General features: G+C 58.7%; 1 protein-coding gene across 5 annotated transcripts in view; it reads left to right on the top strand.

The window, feature by feature from the left end:
• Window positions 1–21,018, top strand: part of sfi1 (SFI1 centrin binding protein) — a 166,049-nt gene that overhangs the window by 1,061 nt on the left and 143,970 nt on the right. For all 5 annotated transcript variants that reach the window (XM_085962021.1, XM_085962024.1, XM_085962020.1 and 2 more), the window contains exons 2-3: window positions 10,310–10,801; window positions 17,334–17,504. In XM_085962021.1, coding sequence (XP_085818147.1) covers window positions 10,695–10,801; window positions 17,334–17,504 — 278 coding nt within the window. In that variant the 5' untranslated portion in view covers window positions 10,310–10,694. The remainder of the gene's footprint in view (window positions 1–10,309; window positions 10,802–17,333; window positions 17,505–21,018) is intronic.

Genomic DNA, 21,018 nt, shown 5'->3' with positions numbered 1-21,018 from the left:
CCCCCGTCTGTCACTCCCCCTCCCCCCCGTCTGTCACTCCCCCTCCCCCCCGTCTGTCACTCTCCCTCCCTCCCCCCCCGTCTGTCACTCCCCCTCCCCCCGTCTGTCACTCCCCCTCCCCCCCGTCTGTCACTCCCCCTCCCCCCCGTCTGTCACTCCCCCTCCCCCCCGTCTGTCACTTCCCCCTCCCCCCCGTCTGTCACTCCCCCTCCCCCCCCGTCTGTCACTCCCCCTCCCCCCCCGTCTGTCACTCCCCCTCCCCCCCGTCTGTCACTCCCCCTCCCCCCCGTCTGTCACTCCCCCTCCCCCCCCGTCTGTCACTCCCCCTCCCCCCCCGTCTGTCACTCCCCCTCCCCCCCCCGTCTGTCACTCCCCCTCCCCCCCCCCGTCTGTCACTCCCCCTCCCCCCCCGTCTGTCACTCCCCCTCCCCCCCCGTCTGTCACTCCCCCTCCCCCCCCCGTCTGTCACTCCCCCTCCCCCCCCGTCTGTCACTCCCCCTCCCCCCCGTCTGTCACTCCCCCTCCCCCCCGTCTGTCACTCCCCCTCCCCCCGTCTGTCACTCCCCTCCCCCGTCTGTCACTCCCCTCCCCCGTCTGTCACTCCCCCTCCCCCCCCCCGTCTGTCACTCCCCTCCCCCCCGTCTGTCACTCCCCCCCCGTCTGTCACTCCCCCCCCGTCTGTCACTCCCCTCCCCCCCCGTCTGTCACTCCCCCCCCCCGTCTGTCACTCCCCCCCCCCCCGCTGTCCTCCCTCCCCCCCCCGTCTGTCACTCCCCCCCCGTCTGTCACTCCCCCCCCCCGTCTGTCACTCCCCCCCCCGTCTGTCACTCCCCCTCCCCCGTCTGTCACTCCCCCTCCCCCCGTCTGTCACTCCCCTCCCCCCGTCTGTCACTCCCCCCCCCCCGTCTGTCACTCCCCCTCCCCCGTCTGTCACTCCCCCTCCCCCCCGTCTGTCACTCCCCCTCCCCCCGTCTGTCACTCCCCCTCCCCGTCTGTCACTCCCCTCCCCCGTCTGTCACTCCCCCTCCCCCGTCTGTCACTCCCTCCCCCGTCTGTCACTCCCCCTCCCCCCGTCTGTCACTCCCCCTCCCCCCCCGTCTGTCACTCCCCCCTCCCCCCCCGTCTGTCACTCCCCCTCCCCCCCCCGTCTGTCACTCCCCCTCCCCCCCCGTCTGTCACTCCCCCTCCCCCCCCCGTCTGTCACTCCCCCTCCCCCCCCCGTCTGTCACTCCCCCTCCCCCCCCGTCTGTCACTCCCCCTCCCCCCCCGTCTGTCACTCCCCCCTCCCCCCCCGTCTGTCACTCCCCCTCCCCCCCCGTCTGTCACTCCCCCTCCCCCCCCGTCTGTCACTCCCCCTCCCCCCCCCGTCTGTCACTCCCCCTCCCCCCCCCCGTCTGTCACTCCCCCTCCCCCCCCCGTCTGTCACTCCCCCTCCCCCCCCGTCTGTCACTCCCCCTCCCCCCCCGTCTGTCACTCCCCCTCCCCCCCCGTCTGTCACTCCCCCTCCCCCCCGTCTGTCACTCCCCCTCCCCCCCCGTCTGTCACTCCCCCTCCCCCCCGTCTGTCACTCCCCCTCCCCCGTCTGTCACTCCCCCTCCCCCCGTCTGTCACTCCCCCTCCCCCCCGTCTGTCACTCCCCCTCCCCCCCCGTCTGTCACTCCCCCTCCCCCCGTCTGTCACTCCCCCTCCCCCCGTCTGTCACTCCCCCTCCCCCCGTCTGTCACTCCCCCTCCCCCCCGTCTGTCACTCCCCCCTCCCCCCCGTCTGTCACTCCCCCTCCCCCCCGTCTGTCACTCCCCCCTCCCCCCCCCGTCTGTCACTCCCCCTCCCCCCCCGTCTGTCACTCCCCCTCCCCCCCCGTCTGTCACTCCCCCTCCCCCCCGTCTGTCACTCCCCCCTCCCCCCCCGTCTGTCACTCCCCCTCCCCCCCGTCTGTCACTCCCCCTCCCCCCCCGTCTGTCACTCCCCCTCCCCCCCCGTCTGTCACTCCCCTCCCCCCCCCGTCTGTCACTCCCCCTCCCCCCCCGTCTGTCACTCCCCCTCCCCCCCCGTCTGTCACTCCCCCTCCCCCCCCCCGTCTGTCACTCCCCCTCCCCCCCCCGTCTGTCACTCCCCCTCCCCCCCCGTCTGTCACTCCCCCTCCCCCCCCGTCTGTCACTCCCTCCCCCGTCTCCCCCCCCCGTCTGTCACTCCCCCTCCCCCCCCCGTCTGTCACTCCCCCTCCCCCCCCGTCTGTCACTCCCCCCTCCCCCCCCGTCTGTCACTCCCCTCCCCCCGTCTGTCACTCCCCCTCCCCCCCCGTCTGTCACTCCCCCTCCCCCCCCGTCTGTCACTCCCCCTCCCCCCCCCGTCTGTCACTCCCCCTCCCCCCCCGTCTGTCACTCCCCCTCCCCCCCCGTCTGTCACTCCCCCTCCCCCCCGTCTGTCACTCCCCCTCCCCCCCGTCTGTCACTCCCCCTCCCCCCCCGTCTGTCACTCCCCCTCCCCCCCGTCTGTCACTCCCCCTCCCCCCCGTCTGTCACTCCCCCCTCCCCCCCGTCTGTCACTCCCCCTCCCCCCGTCTGTCACTCCCCCTCCCCCCCCCGTCTGTCACTCCCCCTCCCCCCCGTCTGTCACTCCCCCTCCCCCCCCCGTCTGTCACTCCCCCTCCCCCCCCGTCTGTCACTCCCCCTCCCCCCCGTCTGTCACTCCCCCTCCCCCCCCGTCTGTCACTCCCCCTCCCCCCCCGTCTGTCACTCCCCCTCCCCCCCCGTCTGTCACTCCCCCTCCCCCCCGTCTGTCACTCCCCCTCCCCCCCCGTCTGTCACTCCCCCTCCCCCCCGTCTGTCACTCCCCCTCCCCCCGTCTGTCACTCCCCCTCCCCCCCCGTCTGTCACTCCCCCTCCCCCCCCCGTCTGTCACTCCCCCCTCCCCCCCCCGTCTGTCACTCCCCCTCCCCCCCCGTCTGTCACTCCCCCTCCCCCCCGTCTGTCACTCCCCCTCCCCCCCGTCTGTCACTCCCCCTCCCCCCCCGTCTGTCACTCCCCCTCCCCCCCCCGTCTGTCACTCCCCCCGTCCCCCCCCCCGTCTGTCACTCCCCCCTCCCCCCCGTCTGTCACTCCCCCTCCCCCCCCGTCTGTCACTCCCCCTCCCCCCCCCGTCTGTCACTCCCCCTCCCCCCCGTCTGTCACTCCCCCTCCCCCCCCGTCTGTCACTCCCCCTCCCCCCCCGTCTGTCACTCCCCCCTCCCCCCCCCGTCTGTCACTCCCCCTCCCCCCCCGTCTGTCACTCCCCCTCCCCCCCCCGTCTGTCACTCCCCCTCCCCCCCCGTCTGTCACTCCCCCTCCCCCCCCGTCTGTCACTCCCCTCCCCCGTCTGTCACTCCCCTCCCCCGTCTGTCACTCCCCCTCCCCCCCCGTCTGTCACTCCCCCTCCCCCCCGTCTGTCACTCCCCCTCCCCCCCGTCTGTCACTCCCCCTCCCCCCCCGTCTGTCACTCCCCCTCCCCCCCCCGTCTGTCACTCCCCCTCCCCCCCCGTCTGTCACTCCCCCTCCCCCCCCGTCTGTCACTCCCCCTCCCCCCCCGTCTGTCACTCCCCCCTCCCCCCCCCGTCTGTCACTCCCCCTCCCCCCCCGTCTGTCACTCCCCCTCCCCCCCCGTCTGTCACTCCCCCTCCCCCCCCGTCTGTCACTCCCCCCTCCCCCCCCGTCTGTCACTCCCCCTCCCCCCCCCGTCTGTCACTCCCCCTCCCCCCCCCGTCTGTCACTCCCCCTCCCCCCCCGTCTGTCACTCCCCCTCCCCCCCGTCTGTCACTCCCCCTCCCCCCCCGTCTGTCACTCCCCCTCCCCCCCCGTCTGTCACTCCCCCCTCCCCCCCGTCTGTCACTCCCCCTCCCCCCCCGTCTGTCACTCCCCCTCCCCCCCCGTCTGTCACTCCCCCTCCCCCCCGTCTGTCACTCCCCCCTCCCCCCCCGTCTGTCACTCCCCCTCCCCCCCGTCTGTCACTCCCTCCCCGTCTCCCTCCCCCCCGTCTGTCACTCCCCCTCCCCCCCCCGTCTGTCACTCCCCCTCCCCCCCCGTCTGTCACTCCCCCTCCCCCCCCGTCTGTCACTCCCCCTCCCCCCCCGTCTGTCACTCCCCCTCCCCCCCCGTCTGTCACTCCCCCTCCCCCCCCGTCTGTCACTCCCCCTCCCCCCCCGTCTGTCACTCCCCCTCCCCCCCCGTCTGTCACTCCCCCTCCCCCCCCGTCTGTCACTCCCCCTCCCCCCCGTCTGTCACTCCCCCTCCCCCCCGTCTGTCACTCCCCCCCTCCCCCCCCCCGTCTGTCACTCCCCCTCCCCCCCCCGTCTGTCACTCCCCCTCCCCCCCCGTCTGTCACTCCCCCTCCCCCCCCGTCTGTCACTCCCCCTCCCCCCCCGTCTGTCACTCCCCCTCCCCCCCCGTCTGTCACTCCCCCTCCCCCCCCCGTCTGTCACTCCCCCTCCCCCCCGTCTGTCACTCCCCCTCCCCCCCCGTCTGTCACTCCCCCTCCCCCCCCGTCTGTCACTCCCCCCTCCCCCCCCGTCTGTCACTCCCCCTCCCCCCCGTCTGTCACTCCCCCCTCCCCCCCGTCTGTCACTCCCCCTCCCCCCCGTCTGTCACTCCCCCTCCCCCCCCGTCTGTCACTCCCCCTCCCCCCCGTCTGTCACTCCCCCTCCCCCCCCGTCTGTCACTCCCCCTCCCCCCCGTCTGTCACTCCCCCTCCCCCCCGTCTGTCACTCCCCCTCCCCCCCCGTCTGTCACTCCCCCTCCCCCCCCGTCTGTCACTCCCCCTCCCCCCCGTCTGTCACTCCCCCTCCCCCCCGTCTGTCACTCCCCCTCCCCCCCGTCTGTCACTCCCCCTCCCCCCCGTCTGTCACTCCCCCCTCCCCCCCCGTCTGTCACTCCCCCTCCCCCCCGTCTGTCACTCCCCCTCCCCCCCCGTCTGTCACTCCCCCCTCCCCCCCCCGTCTGTCACTCCCCCCCTCCCCCCCGTCTGTCACTCCCCCTCCCCCCGTCTGTCACTCCCCCCTCCCCCCCCGTCTGTCACTCCCCCTCCCCCCCCGTCTGTCACTCCCCCCTCCCCCCCCGTCTGTCACTCCCCCTCCCCCCCCCGTCTGTCACTCCCCCCTCCCCCCCCCCCGTCTGTCACTCCCCTCCCCCTCCCCCCTCCCCCGGTCTGTCACTCCCCCGTCCCCCCTCCCCCCGTCTGTCACTCCCCCTCCCCCCCCCGTCTGTCACTCCCCCTCCCCCCCGTCTGTCACTCCCCCTCCCCCCCGTCTGTCACTCCCCCTCCCCCCCGTCTGTCACTCCCCCTCCCCCCCGTCTGTCACTCCCCCTCCCCCCGTCTGTCACTCCCCCTCCCCCCCGTCTGTCACTCCCCCTCCCCCCCGTCTGTCACTCCCCCTCCCCCCCGTCTGTCACTCCCCCCTCCCCCCCGTCTGTCACTCCCCCTCCCCCCGTCTGTCACTCCCCCTCCCCCCGTCTGTCACTCCCCCTCCCCCCGTCTGTCACTCCCCCTCCCCCCCGTCTGTCACTCCCCCTCCCCCCCCGTCTGTCACTCCCCCTCCCCCCCCCGTCTGTCACTCCCCTCCCCCCCCGTCTGTCACTCCCCCTCCCCCCCCCGGTCTGTCACTCCCCCTCCCCCCCCCCGTCTGTCACTCCCCCCTCCCCCCCCCCGTCTGTCACTCCCCCTCCCCCCCCCCGTCTGTCACTCCCCCCTCCCCCCCCGTCTGTCACTCCCCCTCCCCCCCGTCTGTCACTCCCCCTCCCCCCCGTCTGTCACTCCCCCTCCCCCCCGTCTGTCACTCCCCCTCCCCCCGTCTGTCACTCCCCCCTCCCCCCCCCGTCTGTCACTCCCCCCTCCCCCCCGTCTGTCACTCCCCCTCCCCCCCGTCTGTCACTCCCCCTCCCCCCCCGTCTGTCACTCCCCCTCCCCCCCGTCTGTCACTCCCCCTCCCCCCCCGTCTGTCACTCCCCCTCCCCCCCGTCTGTCACTCCCCCTCCCCCCCGTCTGTCACTCCCCCTCCCCCCCGTCTGTCACTCCCCCTCCCCCCGTCTGTCACTCCCCCTCCCCCCCGTCTGTCACTCCCCCTCCCCCCCCCCGTCTGTCACTCCCCCGCTCCCCCCCCCCGTCTGTCACTCCCCCTCCCCCCCCCGTCTGTCACTCCCCCTCCCCCCCGTCTGTCACTCCCCCTCCCCCCGTCTGTCACTCCCCCTCCCCCCGTCTGTCACTCCCCCTCCCCCCCGTCTGTCACTCCCCCTCCCCCCCCCGTCTGTCACTCCCCCTCCCCCCCCGTCTGTCACTCCCCCTCCCCCCCCTTCTGTCACTCCCCCTCCCCCCCCCGTCTGTCACTCCCCCCCCCCCCCGTCTGTCACTCCGCTCCCCCCCCGTCTGTCACTCCCCCTCCCCCCCCGTCTGTCACTCCCCCTCCCCCCCCGTCTGTCACTCCCCCTCCCCCCCCCGTCTGTCACTCCCCCTCCCCCCCCGTCTGTCACTCCCCCCTCCCCCCCCGTCTGTCACTCCCCCCCCTCCCCCCCGTCTGTCACTCCCCCTCCCCCCCCGTCTGTCACTCCCCCCCCCCCGTCTGTCACTCCCCCTCCCCCCCGTCTGTCACTCCCCCTCCCCCCCCGTCTGTCACTCCCCCTCCCCCCGTCTGTCACTCCCCCTCCCCCCGTCTGTCACTCCCCCTCCCCCCGTCTGTCACTCCCCCTCCCCCCGTCTGTCACTCCCCCCCCCCCCCGTCTGTCACTCCCCCTCCCCCCCCCGTCTGTCACTCCCCCTCCCCCCCGTCTGTCACTCCCCCTCCCCCCGTCTGTCACTCCCCCTCCCCCCGTCTGTCACTCCCCCTCCCCCCGTCTGTCACTCCCCCCTCCCCCCCCGTCTGTCACTCCCCCTCCCCCCCCGTCTGTCACTCCCCCTCCCCCCCTTCTGTCACTCCCCCTCCCCCCCCCGTCTGTCACTCCCCCCCCCCCCCCGTCTGTCACACCGCTCCCCCCCCGTCTGTCACTCCCCCTCCCCCCCCGTCTGTCACTCCCCCTCCCCCCCCGTCTGTCACTCCCCCTCCCCCCCCCCGTCTGTCACTCCCCCTCCCCCCCCGTCTGTCACTCCCCCCCTCCCCCCCCGTCTGTCACTCCCCCCTCCCCCCCCCCGTCTGTCACTCCCCCTCCCCCCCGTCTGTCACTCCCCCTCCCCCCCGTCTGTCACTCCCCCTCCCCCCCGTCTGTCACTCCCCCTCCCCCCCGTCTGTCACTCCCCCTCCCCCCCGTCTGTCACTCCCCCTCCCCCCCGTCTGTCACTCCCCCCCCCGTCTGTCACTCCCCCTCCCCCCCGTCTGTCACTCCCCCTCCCCCCCGTCTGTCACTCCCCCTCCCCCCCGTCTGTCACTCCCCCTCCCCCCGTCTGTCACTCCCCCTCCCCCCCGTCTGTCACTCCCCCTCCCCCCCGTCTGTCACTCCCCGTCTGTCGCTCCCCCTCCCCCCCGTCTGTCACTCCCCCTCCCCCCCGTCTGTCACTCCCCCTCCCCCCCGTCTGTCACTCCCCCGTCTGTCGCTCCCCTCCCCCCGTCTGTCACTCCCCCTCCCCCCCGTCTGTCACTCCCCCTCCCCCCCGTCTGTCACTCCCCCGTCTGTCACTCCCCCTCCCCCCGTCTGTCACTCCCCCTCCCCCCCCGTCTGTCACTCCCCCTCCCCCCCGTCTGTCACTCCCCCTCCCCCCCCGTCTGTCACTCCCCCTCCCCCCCGTCTGTCACTCCCCCGTCTGTCACTCCCCCCTCCCCCCCGTCTGTCACTCCCCCCTCCCCCCCGTCTGTCACTCCCCCTCCCCCCCGTCTGTCACTCCCCCGTCTGTCGCTCCCCCTCCCCCCCGTCTGTCGCTCCCCCTCCCCCCCGTCTGTCGCTCCCCCCTCCCCCCCCGTCTGTCGCTCCCCCCTCCCCCCCCGTCTGTCGCTCCCCCTCCCCCCCCGTCTGTCGCTCCCCCTCCCCCCCCCGTCTGTCGCTCCCCCCTCCCCCCCCCGTCTGTCGCTCCCCCTCCCCCCGTCTGTCGCTCCCCCTCCCCCCCGGTCTGTCGCTCCCCCTCCCCCCCCCGGTCTGTCGCTCCCCCTCCCCCCCCCCGGTCTGTCGCTCCCCCTCCCCCCCCGGTCTGTCGCTCCCCCTCCCCCCCCCCGGTCTGTCGCTCCCCCTCCCCCCCCCCGGTCTGTCGCTCCCCCTCCCCCCCCGGTCTGTCGCTCCCCCTCCCCCCCCCGGTCTGTCGCTCCCCCTCCCCCCCCCCCCCGGTCTGTCGCTCCCCCCTCCCCCCCCCCGGTCTGTCGCTTCCCCCTCCCTCCCCCCGGTCTGTCGCTCCCCCCTCCCCCCCCCGGTCTGTCGCTCCCCCCTCCCCCCCCCGGTCTGTCGCTCCCCCTCCCCCCCCCGGTCTGTCGCTCCCCCCTCCCCCCCCGGTCTGTCGCTCCCCCTCCCCCCCCCGGTCTGTCGCTCCCCCTCCCCCCCCCGGTCTGTCGCTCCCCCTCCCCCCCCCGGTCTGTCGCTCCCCCTCCCCCCCCGGTCTGTCGCTCCCCCTCCCCCCCCCCGGTCTGTCGCTCCCCCTCCCCCCCCCCCGGTCTGTCGCTCCCCCTCCCCCCCCCCCCGGTCTGTCGCTCCCCCTCCCCCCCCGGTCTGTCGCTCCCCCTCCCCCCCCCGGTCTGTCGCCCCCCCCTCCCCCCCCCCCCCCGGTCTGTCGCCCCCCCTCCCCCCGGTCTGTCGCCCCCCCTCCCCCCCCCGGTCTGTCGCCCCCCCTCCCCCCCCCGGTCTGTCGCCCCCCCTCCCCCCCCGGTCTGTCGCCCCCCCCTCCCCCCCCCGGTCTGTCGCCCCCCCCTCCCCCCCCCGGTCTGTCGCTCCCCCGCCCCCCCCCCGTCCGCCGCTCCGCCGGTCCGCCGCTCCCCCGGTCCGCCGCCCCGCCGGCCCGCCGCTCCCCCGCCCCGCCGCTCCCCCGGTCCGCCGGCCCGCCGCTCCCCCGCCCCGCCGCTCCCCCCGCCCCGCCGGTCCGCCGCCCCGCCGGTCCGCCGCTCCCCCCGCCCCGCCGGTCCCCCGCCCCGCCGGTCCGCCGCCCCGCCGGTCCGCCGCTCCCCCGCCGGTCCGCCGCTCCCCCGCCGGTCCGCCGCTCCCCCGCCGGTCCGCCGCTCCTCCGCCGCTCCCCCGCCGGTCCGCCGCTCCCCCGCCCCGCCGCTCCCCCGCCCCGCCGGTCCGCCGCTCCCCCGCCCCGCCGGTCCGCCGGTCCGCCGGCCCCCCGGTCCGCCGCCCCACCGGTCCGCCGCTGACCCGCCCCACCGGTCCGCCGCTCACCCCGTCACCCCCCTCCCCCCGTCACTTCCCCACCTCCCCCGTTTGTTGCCCACCCCTCGTTGCGCCGTCGCCCCCCTTCCTCCCTCAGCGATCAAATCTGGGACCTTTGTCAGTCTGCTCCAATACTGCTCTGGATCGTGTATGTACACAGTGATCCATGGAGGGAGTCAAGCTGCAGATTTTAAAGTTCCTGTTTTTCTATAAAATTTAGTCTAGTAATTGGTTTTTGAAGGTATTTTAAGATTTCCGTCCAGTACAACTGTCAAAACTCAGTTTCTGTGAAAATTTCAACTATCAATTTCTTCAAAATAAGTAACATGTTGATGTCTTTGGCATTGATCTTCAGGAAAAAATGCCCTTGTTTGATGTGTGGAGCTTGTTAGTTCTGCTGTCACACTTGGATCAATTGATAGATCAAAGGCTAGTTTGTAATTAATGTTCCATTTTATTAGACTGTGAATTTGTATTTGAAGTAATTGTTCTTCAACTGGGTTGATCTTACACGAGGTGTTGAAGAGAAAGGCAGTGTGAGACAATGGGTGAGACCTTCTTTGCCGAAGTGTATTTGATATTCTGTTTATATAAATTTAATGGAGAAGCCCTCATCCTAGCTCTCAACAGTATTTTGGTCTTTTAATTATGTACCATGTGACTTGACAAACCAACATCAGAATGTGAATTTATGAAAAAGTGTTACGCATATTTTTGGCCAAACTATTAAAGGGGTGATGCCTTCTTGCCAATGCCTTTTGTGTGGTCAGAGCCCGAAGAACTGTGGGTCATCGTTGTCACAGTAATTTCACACGCATGTGACGGGGTGATGTGTTTCAGCAAGATTCACAAGACTGCATCCTGTGTTTGTAACCAGAGGTTTGCAAATGTTTTTTCTATGAAGATGATGCAACTTTAAAATTTCAAGCGTAGTAAGCACTGTAACAAGTTAGAGTTGGGAAACCAAGGATTCATGCATAATTTTGTTTGAACTTTTTTTTTTACAGGTGTCCACCCAGTGAGTTTCATTGATTGGGAATTCAGTTACCTGAAGGACACAGCAGCAAGTAAATTTAAGGAAATAAACTACCCAACTGAATTCTCTGAAATATATACCTTTGTTACATCCCTCCAAACAGTACTGCCTGAGGAAGCCTGACAACTACCGCCTGATGAATCTAATGAGACGTCATCAACACAGATTCTTAGAGAACTGTGTAGTGGTCGACCACATTGTTTTTGTGGCTACTTCAAGATGAACTCGGAGGTCTTTTTCTGAGAATTGGCAGCCAACTCAGTTTGCATTGCTGTAAAGAAACTTCATAGATCTTATCCCAGGATGGTTGATGCTTCAGGTTGACATTTTTTTTTTTCGCTCAAACTTGGAATCAAATGGATCAAAAGACAAATAAAATGACTTCGAGATCGGCAAAGCATCCAATCAGAAAGGACTCGCAGACGAAGAAAGGTGATCACTTGGTGAAGAAAGATCATCAGAGGTAAGTTTAAAGAAATTTAAACCAAAGAGGCATTCCGCTCCAATGACCCGTGCTGGGTGCTGTTCTACAGGTGCGATGGCTCTGTCACCGAGCCACATAGGGAGACATTAGGACAGGTGAGAGAGGTTTTAAGGAGCGTCTTAAAGGAGGAGAGAGAGGTGCAGAGGTTTAGGGAGGAAATTCCAGAGCTGAGGGACGAGGCAGCTGAAGGCATATCCGCCAATGGTGGAGCGATTAAAATCGGGGATGAACAAGAGGCCAGAATTGGAGGAACGCAGAGATCACGGAGACCTGAGGACTGGTTGTGAGCCTCCTCTTTTCCCCTTGCTGGGAGATGCTGCAGCCTTTTCTTGGTGTCTCTACATGCAGTACAGCTTGGATTAGAAACTGAGTTAGATATAAAATAAAATATTAAATTGTACAGCACTACAGTTCACCATACAACAATGCTAAAATTCAATTCATGGAAGTCAATGCAGAAATGGTCTTGGCTGGAAAGGGATTTTAAAGCAGATTGGGTCGCATGCCCTGATGGTGTTTACCCTAGAATACTGAAAGAAGTGGGGGTTGTGTTAATGCCAGCCACTGGCTTATATATTTAACAACTTGTTGAGGTTTTGGATTGTTCTTGCGGACTGGAGGGGGACTATGTGGTATCTATAATTTAAAAAGGGGAGCAAGTTAAAACCTGGAATAAGAGACCAGTTAGTTTGTCATGAGTCATTGGCAAGTTGCTAGAAGATGTTATTAAAGATGCTCTGTGCCGTCATTTCGAATGAGCGGGTGTTATTAGGGAATCCTAAAATGACTTTTGGAAATAAAGGCCCTGTCTCGCCAACTTGGTTGAGTTTTTTGAAGAGATCACAAAGTTATTGGATGATGGTAGCCCGGTAGATATTATGTGTCTCAATTTCCAAAAAAATCTTTGAGACAGGGCCACAAGAAGGCTGTTCAGTAAGTTTGTGTTCTGTGGGATTGGCAGGCAGATTTTAAGGTGGATTGTGAATTGGTTGTATTTGCATAGGGGGAGGGTGGTTATTAATGGTAGCAACTCTGTATGGGGTTTAGTCTCGACATTACCACATTACAGCGTTTTCTACATTAAAACAGTGGCTAAGCTTTCAAAGTACTTAGTGGGCTGTAAAGCGCTTTGGATGTCCCGTGGTCGTGAAAGGCACTATGTAAATGCAAGTACTTTTTCTTTCGAGTGAAATCCCACAGAGATCTGTGTTGGGTCTGCTGCTTTTTACCATCTTCAGTGATTTGGAGGAAGGCATCTGGAACAATTTCTAACTTCGCTGAGGACACAGAGATCTTAATCTTCCACCTTAACAATCCACCTGTTACATCGACCTGAAACATTGGAGCAGTAATTCCTCCCCAAACGCGTGAGTACGGAAGGGGTACTCACGCGTCTGGCCGGAGGAAATGCCGGTTTTCAGCATGCACAGCGCATGCGCTGAAAACTGGCATTTCCTCTCCTCTAACCCAAGAGGTGAAGAGGCTAGCGCGTGCGCTGTAGGGGGCAGCGCGTGCGTCTTGGATTTCCTCCGTTTTGGGGGATTTGCGCATGTCTAAAGGCCTCCGGTCTTTACGCTTGTAAAAAGCACACGCAAGTATTTATTTTTACAAGTAAGTGGTGTTTTAGTGTAATTTAGAATTTTTTTTCCCACAGGTTTATTATTTTAAAGTATCTACAATAAGGTAAGTTTAGTTTTAGACCCTTTTTATTAAAAATGTATTTTTTTCAAAAAAAAAAATTATTGTTTAAATTATTTTTTTAAACTTATTTATACTTAATTTAATGATTGGGATATTTTTATTTAAAGTTTAAATAGTGTTTTGGGCCCCCGTAGTTTTCATGAGTTTGACAGTTCTTACTCTCAAGCTCATGAATGAACCTTCCCCTCCCCTGATTGGTTGTACAGTGCTCCCCTGATTGGTTGTACAGTGCTCACCTGATCCCAGCCGGCACATCGCACTAACTACGCCGCTGGATCAGGTAAGCACTGCGCGCTGACATCTGAACCGGGCCTGTGACAGGAAATGCAAGCAGGCCCGGGCTTCAGATGTCAGCGCGCAGGGTGAGTGCAGATCGGGGGCTTGCACGCGCGGCAAGCCCCCGACACCAAGTTCTGGGCCGTTAACTCTGTTTCTCTCTGCACAGATGCTGCCTGACCTGCTGAGTATTTCCAGCATTTTCTGTTTGTATTTCAGATTTCCAGCATCCGCAGTATTTTGCTTTTGTATTTATCACACAAAGATGTGTGCAGGAGTTCGGAATGGAGATGAAACAAATAGTTTACAGGCACGTTCTGTGAATAGCCTGTATGGGGCATGTGTCCTTCAATATGGGTGTTAGGAGAGGACTGATGAAACAGTGCACCATAAGAAAGCAGAGTTAGGTTAGACATTCGGAAGTACTTCAGTAGCAAGTTATGGATAAGTGCACCATGATGTATTTGAGCCGGGATAATTCTAGGCATGTGTATACCATGCAGGGCAACTCACTTAGGGCTATGGAAGAGGAGAGGGACCTGGAGGCCGTAGTTCATGAAACCTTGAAGGTTCACGACCAGTGTCGTGGGGCCATATGAAAGTGAAATGATGTTGGGGTGTATCGATAAGGCAGCTAAATATAAAACTAGAAAGACAATACTTGATACAGGGCCTTGGAATGGATGCAGCTTGGGTCCCCTCACGTGGTGGGGTAAACAAAGCCCCTAGAGAAGGTCCAGAGGAGAGCCACCAGAATGAAACCTAGTCTTAAAGGTCTTCGTTATCAGGGTAGGTTCAGGGAACTGGGGCTTGTTAACTAGCCAGTGCAGACTTTGAGGTGAAATTGTTAAGGTTTTTAAAATGATGAAGGGAATAGATTCTTTTCTGTTGAAGAGGTTATTTGAGCTGGATGGGGAGGAGAGGACTGTGGAATCAGTACAACATAAGAAAGCAGAGAGTTACCTCGGACATTAGGAAGTACTTTCGTCACAAGTCATGGATCTCTGGAACATTACCAGGACGTTAAGGGAGCATAGATTCACTGCAGGCCTTCCGAAGGGAGCATAATGATTTCCCATAAGTGGAAGACATCTTGAGATGTGGAAGGTCGGGGGGTTAGCTGTGACGAGTGTTATCAGTAGCTGCAGCTTCTTGGAGCTTGCTTCGTTTTCTTCAGGGGTTGGTGAGGAATTTTCAAGTGTACTTTTCCTAAATTAGCCTCCTTGTTTTTTTCTCCTTGACTCTCCCAGGAGATTGTGTGATGGGGTTAGGTTGATGGTGTGTGAGGGTGCACCATATCTGGATGGGACAGGCTAGATGGACCAGCTGATCTTTCCCTGGACCTTTTTGTACACTCTGGTGAGCTCTGGGCCAATATCAGTGTGGGATTTAGGTATCAGTGTTGGGGTGGTAGGTTGGTGATGGTGACTAGCGTGTGATCTGAGATGGCTGTGGGCCTGTTTTGGTTGTAAGGGTTGTCATGGCTGCAAGGCCTGGACCTCTGTGTTGGTCTTTGTCCAGTCTGGGTATTAGGCCATCAAGAGTGTTGACGTAGGCTGAAACCCAGGGAAGAGGTGATGGTATGGAGTATAGTGAGATGGTTGGTGGGGGATAGATACTTTCTCAGACTGTATTGTAAGAGGCTATTTGACCTCCCTCTGAGAGTTGAGCAGTTACATTTGCTGGGAACGGCATTTATGTTCTGTTATTTCTGGGCTCAGGGGATGCACTTTCAGATACTCTGGCACCAAGGTCTGTGGTGTTGCAGTGGAGGAGTTGTTTATATGCTTCATTTTGAAGGGACTCCCAAAAGTTGCAGTCGGGACTTGTGGGGGGACATTCGATGGCTTTCTAACCACTTTCATTTGGGCTATGTCCAGGCAGATGTTTCTACATTGTGTAGTGATATTCTGAGCTTTACTTGGGCGTTTCCTGCTAATAATTGGCACCACGATCTGCGGTTACAAATTTGAGCACCCAGTGGTGCCACTGAAAGCCAAAAACCTATCTTTGAAGGATTGAGAGAAACCTGACTTCAATTGAAGGATATGGAGCAGATCAAGATGTAGTGATTCAGTTGTTGTATTGGGAGAAGAATGGAGGTATCGTGCCTTGAGAGCTCATGGCTTGAAGGAGGCTGAGGAATGCAGACTTGAATCATTAGCAAAAGAGTGCTAGGGTCGGCCGAGGGGCAGAGAAGGAACAGAGAGTTGTAGAGAGATCAGAGCCCTGGGAACTCTGAGTTAGTGGAAAACGATTCCGAGGATGAGCCAGGTCGAGTGATTTCAAAGAAAAGTAGATAGCAAATTAGGTAGTGTTGGTGAGCGGCCATACGGTGATTTGTTTGGAAGTGCATGGTGTCAAACCGTATCAAAGGCTTTGGCGATCTCCAAGGCAATGGCAGCAGTGTTCTAGAGCAGAGTTCCTGAGGTGCGTAACATAGGAGGCAAGATTATCAGCGGATTGACCAGGCTCATAATCTTGGATTAGGCCAGATCTCTAAAGATGCTGGATAAAGTGATACCACTAGTTGCTAGCACGAAGTATGGGATATTGGTGCTGCAATACACCAAGCCATTGTGTGGGTTGGCACAGTTACTGCCTGTGATTCCACGCACAACGAGTTCCCAGTCTCGGCAGGGCCAACTTGAAAAGCTGTTGAAATGCTTCCTGCTGGAGAAATTGGAAAATTAATTAGCTTTTTTGTTGTGTAAATATTGTGAGGAATGTTAATGCTGGGGAATGGAATACTTTGGATTTTGTGGATTCATTAATCAGCACTCCCAGGCCATGATTAGATGCAGAGTAAAACATCCTCCACACTGTCCCACGAGTGCAGTTAAATCTCAGAAGAACAGCTCCTACTGCACGGTGTGACATTTCTCCATTGTCAAACGAGCTGTCCTCTGGTAAGATTAACAATTTAGTGCAAATTAACCCAAATTAGGGGCATTGTTAGGCTGTGGGTTTGTATTTTCTATACGCTGAGTTGAGCTAAAACAAACTCACTTGACATAGAAATCTGGAACTCCCTCCCCCAAAAAAGGTGTTGAGGCTGGGGATCAGGTGAAAATATCAAAACTGCGATTGATAGATTTATGTTGGGTAAGAGTATTAAGGGCTACAGAGCCAAGGCTGGTAGATGGAGTTAAGATAGAGATCAGTCATGATCTAATTGAATGGCAGAACGGGCTCAAGGGGCTGAATGGCCTACTCCTGTTCCTATGTTACTTGTAGCCAATAGACAGAAGACTTTCATCCAATTAACCTAGATTTTGACCAGAGGCGAAAGAACAGTGTCGAACAAATTACACCACCCAACCCCCCTGAGTTGGTCTACTTTCTATAGGTGGTTCGGCAACGATATGACCTGAGGCAATTCACCACGTTGATAGGCAGACGTAGCACACCCAGAGACCTGAGGCAATTCACCACGTTGATAGGCAAACGTAGCACACCGAGACCTGATGCAATTCACCCCGTTGATAGGCAGGTGCAGCACACCCAGAGACCTGAGGCAATTCACCACGTTGATAGGCAGACGTAGCACACCCAGAGACCTGAGGCAATTCACCACGTTGATAGGCAGGTGCAGCACACCCAGAGACCTGAGGCAATTCACCACGTTGATAGGCAGGTGCAGCACACCCAGAGACCTGAGGCAATTCACCACGTTGATAGGCAGACGTAGCACACCCAGAGACCTGAGGCAATTCACCACGTTGATAGGCAAACGTAGCACACCGAGACCTGATGCAATTCACCCCGTTGATAGGCAGGTGCAGCACACCCAGAGACCTGAGGCAATTCACCACGTTGATAGGCAGACGTAGCACACCCAGAGTCCTGAGGCAATTCACCCCGTTGATAGGCAGACTTAGTTCACCCCGTTGATGGGCAGACGTAGCACACCCAGAGACCTGAGGCAATTCACCACGTTGATAGGCAGACGTAGCACACCCAGAGTCCTGAGGCAATTCACCCCGTTGATAGGCAGACGTAGCACACCCAGAGACCTGAGGCAATTCACCACGTTGATAGGCAAACGTAGCACACCCAGAGACCTGATGCAATTCACCCCGTTGATAGGCAGGTGCAGCACACCGAGACCTGATGCAATTCACCCCGTTGATAGGCAGGTGCAGCACACCGAGACCTGAGGCAATTCACCCCGTTGATAGGCAAACGTAGCACACCCAGAGACCTGAGGCAGTTCACCCCGTTGATAGGCAGACGTAGTTCACCCAGAGACCTGAGGCAGTTCACCCCGTTGATAGGCAGACGTAGTTCACCCCATTGATAGGCAGACGCAACACACCCAGAGACCTGAGGCAATTCGCCCCATTGATAGGCAGATGTAGTTCACCCAGAGTCCTGAGGCAATTGATCTGTTTGTTGGCTGTCTTGGCTGGGAAATGACTGAAAGGGGTTGGTTGGGTTTATTATTGACCACTATGGTTCTGGGGATTCGGTGTGGAGTTATTTGTTACTTTTCTGTAAGGGGTAGACACTACTCTGTTCTTTTTTCCCCCAGTGCTGTGACAGTGGGCCCTACGGCGAAGGCGCAGCTTCCCAAAAGTGTATCCCAGGAACATTCCGCAAAGCACGGTAGGAATAATGTCCATCGTGTCAAAAAGAGCTTGATTCCGTACAGAGTGACTTACACCTGGAACAGAGGTGGGCGATTAAAGGAACTTCGCATCAGGTAAAGTTTGCAGTTACTGAACACTGAAAGGCTGCTATTCCATTTTAAAGGCCGGATACCTCAACCTAATCAAAAGTTATGCAAAAGAACTTCAGAAAAGTCAGGGATGGGAAAAGATTATTCAGATTATTTGGCATCTGATTGGAGTCATTCAAAAGACAGTGTTTTTGCTTTTAGCCCCTTACTTGGTAGATTATTGCAAGCGTTTATCATTATGTGTAAGGAACTTTTTCCTGCTATTTCTGTTCTAAATTTGCTTCTATTATCGCACCAAATCTTCAGCTGCTTCATCAGTGACTTTCCCTCCATCATAAGGTCAGAAGTGGGGATGTTCCCTGATGATTGCACAGTGTTCAGTTCCATTCACAACTCCTCAGATAATGAAGCAGTCCGTGCCCGCATGCAGCAAGACCTGGATGACATTCAGGCTTGGGCTGATAAGTGGCAAGTAACATTCGCGTAAGTGCTAGGCAGTGACTATCTCCAACAAGAGAGAGTCTAACCACTGCCCCTTGACATTCAACAGCATTACCATCGCTGAATCCCCCCACCATCAACATCCTGGGGGGTCACCATTGACCAGAAACTTAACTGGACCAGCCATATAAATACTGTGGCTACAAGAGCAGGTCAGAGGCTGGGTATTCTGTGGCGAATAACTTCCTTCCTGACTCCCCAAAGCCTCTCGACCATCTCCAAGGCACAAGTCAGGAGTGTGATGGAATACTCCCCACTTGCCTGGATGAGTGCAGCTCCAACAACACTCAATGAGCTCGACACCATCCAGGACAAAGCAACCCGCTTGATTGGCATCCCACCCACCACCTTAAACATTCCCTCCCTCCACCACCGGCGCACCGTGGCTGCAGCGTGCACCATCTACACGATGGATCCCATGAATGAATAATAATAAAAAGAAATCTGTGAAGTTATGTTGGTATCGTGGCTTTTTCCTGGATTTTATTGGATTTTGAGCCTTTTCTATTTCACCTTCATCTATGGATGAATTCCATTGGTAAGGTGCAAGATATGCAATGTAAAATACTAACCAGATGGAATTATTTTTCAAATCTAGTCAGTTTTTCACCAGAGGTGGGGCTAAATTAATTCCCGGTAGAGAACTACATGGCGAAGTACTTCCAATAGTAATGGAGAACCTTCAGAAAACAACGATCTTAACCTCTTAACTCTCTGCACTGTGACTGTGTTGAAATAAGACTCATTGCGCTGGCTCCTATCGTTTTTTTTCCCGGCACCACAAAGCTCCCCCCCTCCCCTCACACCCCGGCTCCTTTCCTCCTGCGGTCCACAGGGTTTTAAAAGTTGGCGTCACCTGACAATTGCATCTTCAGCTCACCTGGTTTCTCTTTTACTCTTTTCAGCTTTGGTGGCATCCTGCACTACGGGTCTTGGCCCTTCGCCTCGTTTCCTCAATTTTCAAAAAGGAGAGATTTGCAGTTTGCCCGCTGCATCCAGTTGCTGACCCTCATCATGATGCCATTGGGGAAGATTTCCCCTGCACTCTGTATTGAAATTGCAAATGGGTTTGTGATTTTGTTAGACACAGTGCACAGAGGAAATCTTTCACCCCGATCTTCACGTCACGTGGTTATAAATTGGTCAGGCCACATTTAGAGTACTTGTGCTGTTTTTGGCACTCCATTATAAAAAGGATATTCGAGCCATGGAGAAGACTCCGTGTAGATTCACTAGGACACCAGGGATGGGAAGAAACCGATATAATAGGAGACTTAAACAACTAGGGCTGTATTTATAGGAACCGAGGAAGCTAAGGAGAGGTCTAGTAATAAGCTTAAAGAAGGTTTGAAAGGCAAGTGATGGAATATTATTTCCATTGTCTGGTTGAATCAGTAACAAGGAGCATCAAATCGTTTTGATGCAGAGGGTTATTATAGTATGGAATACATTACTGCAAGTAGCTAATGCTATCTTCAAGGGATCAGATATTAAAGGGTATGGTCAGAAAGGCAAAGAAGTGAGACTAGAGCAGATAGCCCCAGTGCACAGGCCCAGCGGGTTGAACGGCCTCCTGTGCTATGTTCTCTGTTGTTCTACGAAATAATCAGAATTTGAATTATAACCATATCCAGGGTATAGATGTCTGTCAAAAAGACATGGTGAGTTGAGAAAGGTGTGTCGGCCTGGTTCCTGTTGGCATTGTAATCGACTGTATCCTGCACAAAGCTCTATCCAGCTGTAGATTATCTTTCACCACCGGGATCCTATCACACTGGCTGCAATGTATTAGTCCAGAGGGCCTTTCTTCCTTCTAAATTCTGACTGACTAGGACTTTGCTAAAAGGGCCTGCCACTGTCCTAAGCCATATTCAAATCTATCAGCCATGATCCTATTGAATGGCGGAGCAGGCCCGAGGGGCTGTATGGCCTACTACTGCTCCTCCTTATATGTTCTTATATCCTTAACCCAATTTTAGGACACATCTATTGAAGAACAAGGAATCAGGTTCTACATTTATTAGGTTTTTGTTTAAAACATATTATATGATAGAAAGCTCCTGTGATTTGTTTTGTCGTATAATGCCCATCCTACACAATAAATTTCTAGTATAAAATGCACTTGTTGTATTGGGAGTTCAAGGTATCAAGAAGCACTAATTTGATTCAAATTCTAAATTCCCTCACAAAATTTCAAGTGTTACATACCAATCTTACACAAGAGGGCAGGGTTACAATTTTAGACATAAGCTCATAAGCACACACAGCAGATTATGAACACCTTTTGATTTTGGTCACATCGTATAGCTCGAGCCAGTCAGACCAGAAAGTCGCAGGTTTGATGATCACGGCTTGGACTGCAGTTTAAGCCCTGTGTCATGGAGGGGGAATATCCAGCCAAGGCTGCTGCCTCTGAAGGCTATTCAATAATCCTCTGCTGGAAAGTGTGTGTGGACATCAGATGGACAGAATTGGGCTTGGCTGCAATTTATCCCATGGTTGAACAGCATGCCTACTCACGCCAGGCTCAGACATGACTAGTAGAGGTGGTTTTTGGGCACTGGTCATAACGCTCCCCCACCCCGAACACTTGGCCCAAATGGCTAGTTATGTAAATTTTGAAATGAAGTCTCAGTAAGGCGTTTCTATTTCAGTGCTGTCCTCCACCAATACCCTCTTCCAGTAGGGGTTTCTGGACAGTGATCAGGCTCATTTTCCCCTCCCGATGTCAGGAATGGTGAGGGCAATTGTAGCATACCTCTCGTCCGCTAACTCAGCACACACTGGGGATAAAATCTGACACCTTTCTGGTCTGTATGGTTCAGCTACTCTCTGGATAAACTCACCAAGCCATTTGGGGAAGTCAGTCAGTCAAATGTGCTTCAAATAGTTACTGATCTCCCTGTCATCATCACTCTCATCTGTGTTTTCAATCTGAAATCCCCTTGAACTGCAGTTTATAGCATAACTCTACAGCATATAATAGTGTTACAAAATGTTTATCCTTTGAACCAAATGCTTCTATTTTTCAGTCTAA

The sequence above is a fragment of the Somniosus microcephalus genome, chromosome 19, assembly GCF_052327205.1.
Source record: "Somniosus microcephalus isolate GS21.2 chromosome 19, FLI_Smic_1.0, whole genome shotgun sequence".
Lineage (NCBI taxonomy): Eukaryota > Metazoa > Chordata > Chondrichthyes > Squaliformes > Somniosidae > Somniosus > Somniosus microcephalus.
Note: the sequence above shows the minus strand (reverse complement) of the source record. Positions and strands in the feature narration are given on the sequence as shown.